The sequence below is a fragment of the Chiloscyllium plagiosum genome, unplaced genomic scaffold (genome assembly GCF_004010195.1).
Source record: "Chiloscyllium plagiosum isolate BGI_BamShark_2017 unplaced genomic scaffold, ASM401019v2 scaf_35759, whole genome shotgun sequence".
NCBI lineage: Eukaryota > Metazoa > Chordata > Chondrichthyes > Orectolobiformes > Hemiscylliidae > Chiloscyllium > Chiloscyllium plagiosum.
The window spans coordinates 1-1,090 of NW_025125486.1; the positions used below are offsets into that span (position 1 = coordinate 1).

A 1,090-nucleotide genomic window follows, 5' to 3' on the forward strand; every position below is an offset into this window, starting at 1 on the left:
CTCGCTTATGATGCCTCCATGGGTTCCCAAGGCACTCAATGGCATTGAATGACCCTAATGCCCATGTCCTCACCAATGCATTGGCAGCTGTACCATGCAGGAGTGACGTATTGTAACATAGTGATGAATTGTAACATAGCCATTTTGTTTCATTCCATTTGTACTGTGTACTCAACCAGCTAATGGCAGAGATCGTGTAAAAGACTGCTCTGTATAATGGACTCTTGTTGAAATAAAGGATGGTTGATAGTAAACAAGCTGCTTTCTAATAACTCTACTGGAAAACATGATTAAAATGATACCATGCACACTGCAAAACATAAAAAAATCGAAGGAGACATTTTGATCCCTACCTGTGCAGTGCCAGGAATGCTCAGACGGGCCGTATGTGTTGTACTATCAATTTTAAAGTCATTGCTGTTGTATGTCCTTCCACTGGGGTCATATACAAAAATATCTGGTGTCTGCTTCTCCCATGTGATGACAAAAAACGTATCATTCCCAACGGTCTTATCGATGACAACTGTTCTGTTCAACCAACTGTCGTCTTCAACCTTTGTTGCAGAACTTTCAAGCTGGGACCAAAGAAATGGATCTTTTGAATCTAACATTAAGTTAACACACGGGTATTGAGAAAGTCACTGAGGAATAACGCACCTGAATTGACTGTTCACTAATGTCACCATTTCCTGATACCATTGAAGAGAAGGCATCGGTTAATCCAGTTGCATACACATTATCAGTGGCTGCAAACTGTCGACCCCCTAGAGAATGGAGACGGCAAGAAAGTTATAAACATGGATCAAATACATGGTCAATGGGCAATGCCAATTGAGACTGAAATGAAGAAGGAGGCATCAGAGATTTCTGCAATGTGACAGTAACTGCCCAATGTCAAATTGTTTGGAATAAAACTATTGAACATGTGAACATTGATTTTAATCCTGTCTGATTAGCAGGAACAATGTGTAGTTGAGGGAAGAAGAATTAAAATGGCAGTGGTAGCCATTATGTTCCCATTACCTGCAATATTAACAGTTAGCTTGGAGAATCAAGCCTGACTGACTAGAAATATGGACATGTCCATGAC

At 40.4% G+C, this 1,090-nt stretch overlaps 1 protein-coding gene across 1 annotated transcript; it reads right to left on the reverse strand.

Annotated features, from left to right (window-relative positions):
• Positions 1–353: 353 nt before the first annotated feature.
• On the reverse strand, positions 354–764 carry LOC122544866 (calcium-activated chloride channel regulator 1-like; the record flags this gene model as incomplete). Its single annotated transcript, XM_043684165.1, has 2 exons — positions 354–575; positions 658–764. Coding segments are annotated over 2 exons (329 nt in total), but the record flags the coding sequence as incomplete, so codon positions are not given.
• Positions 765–1,090: the final 326 nt, after the last annotated feature.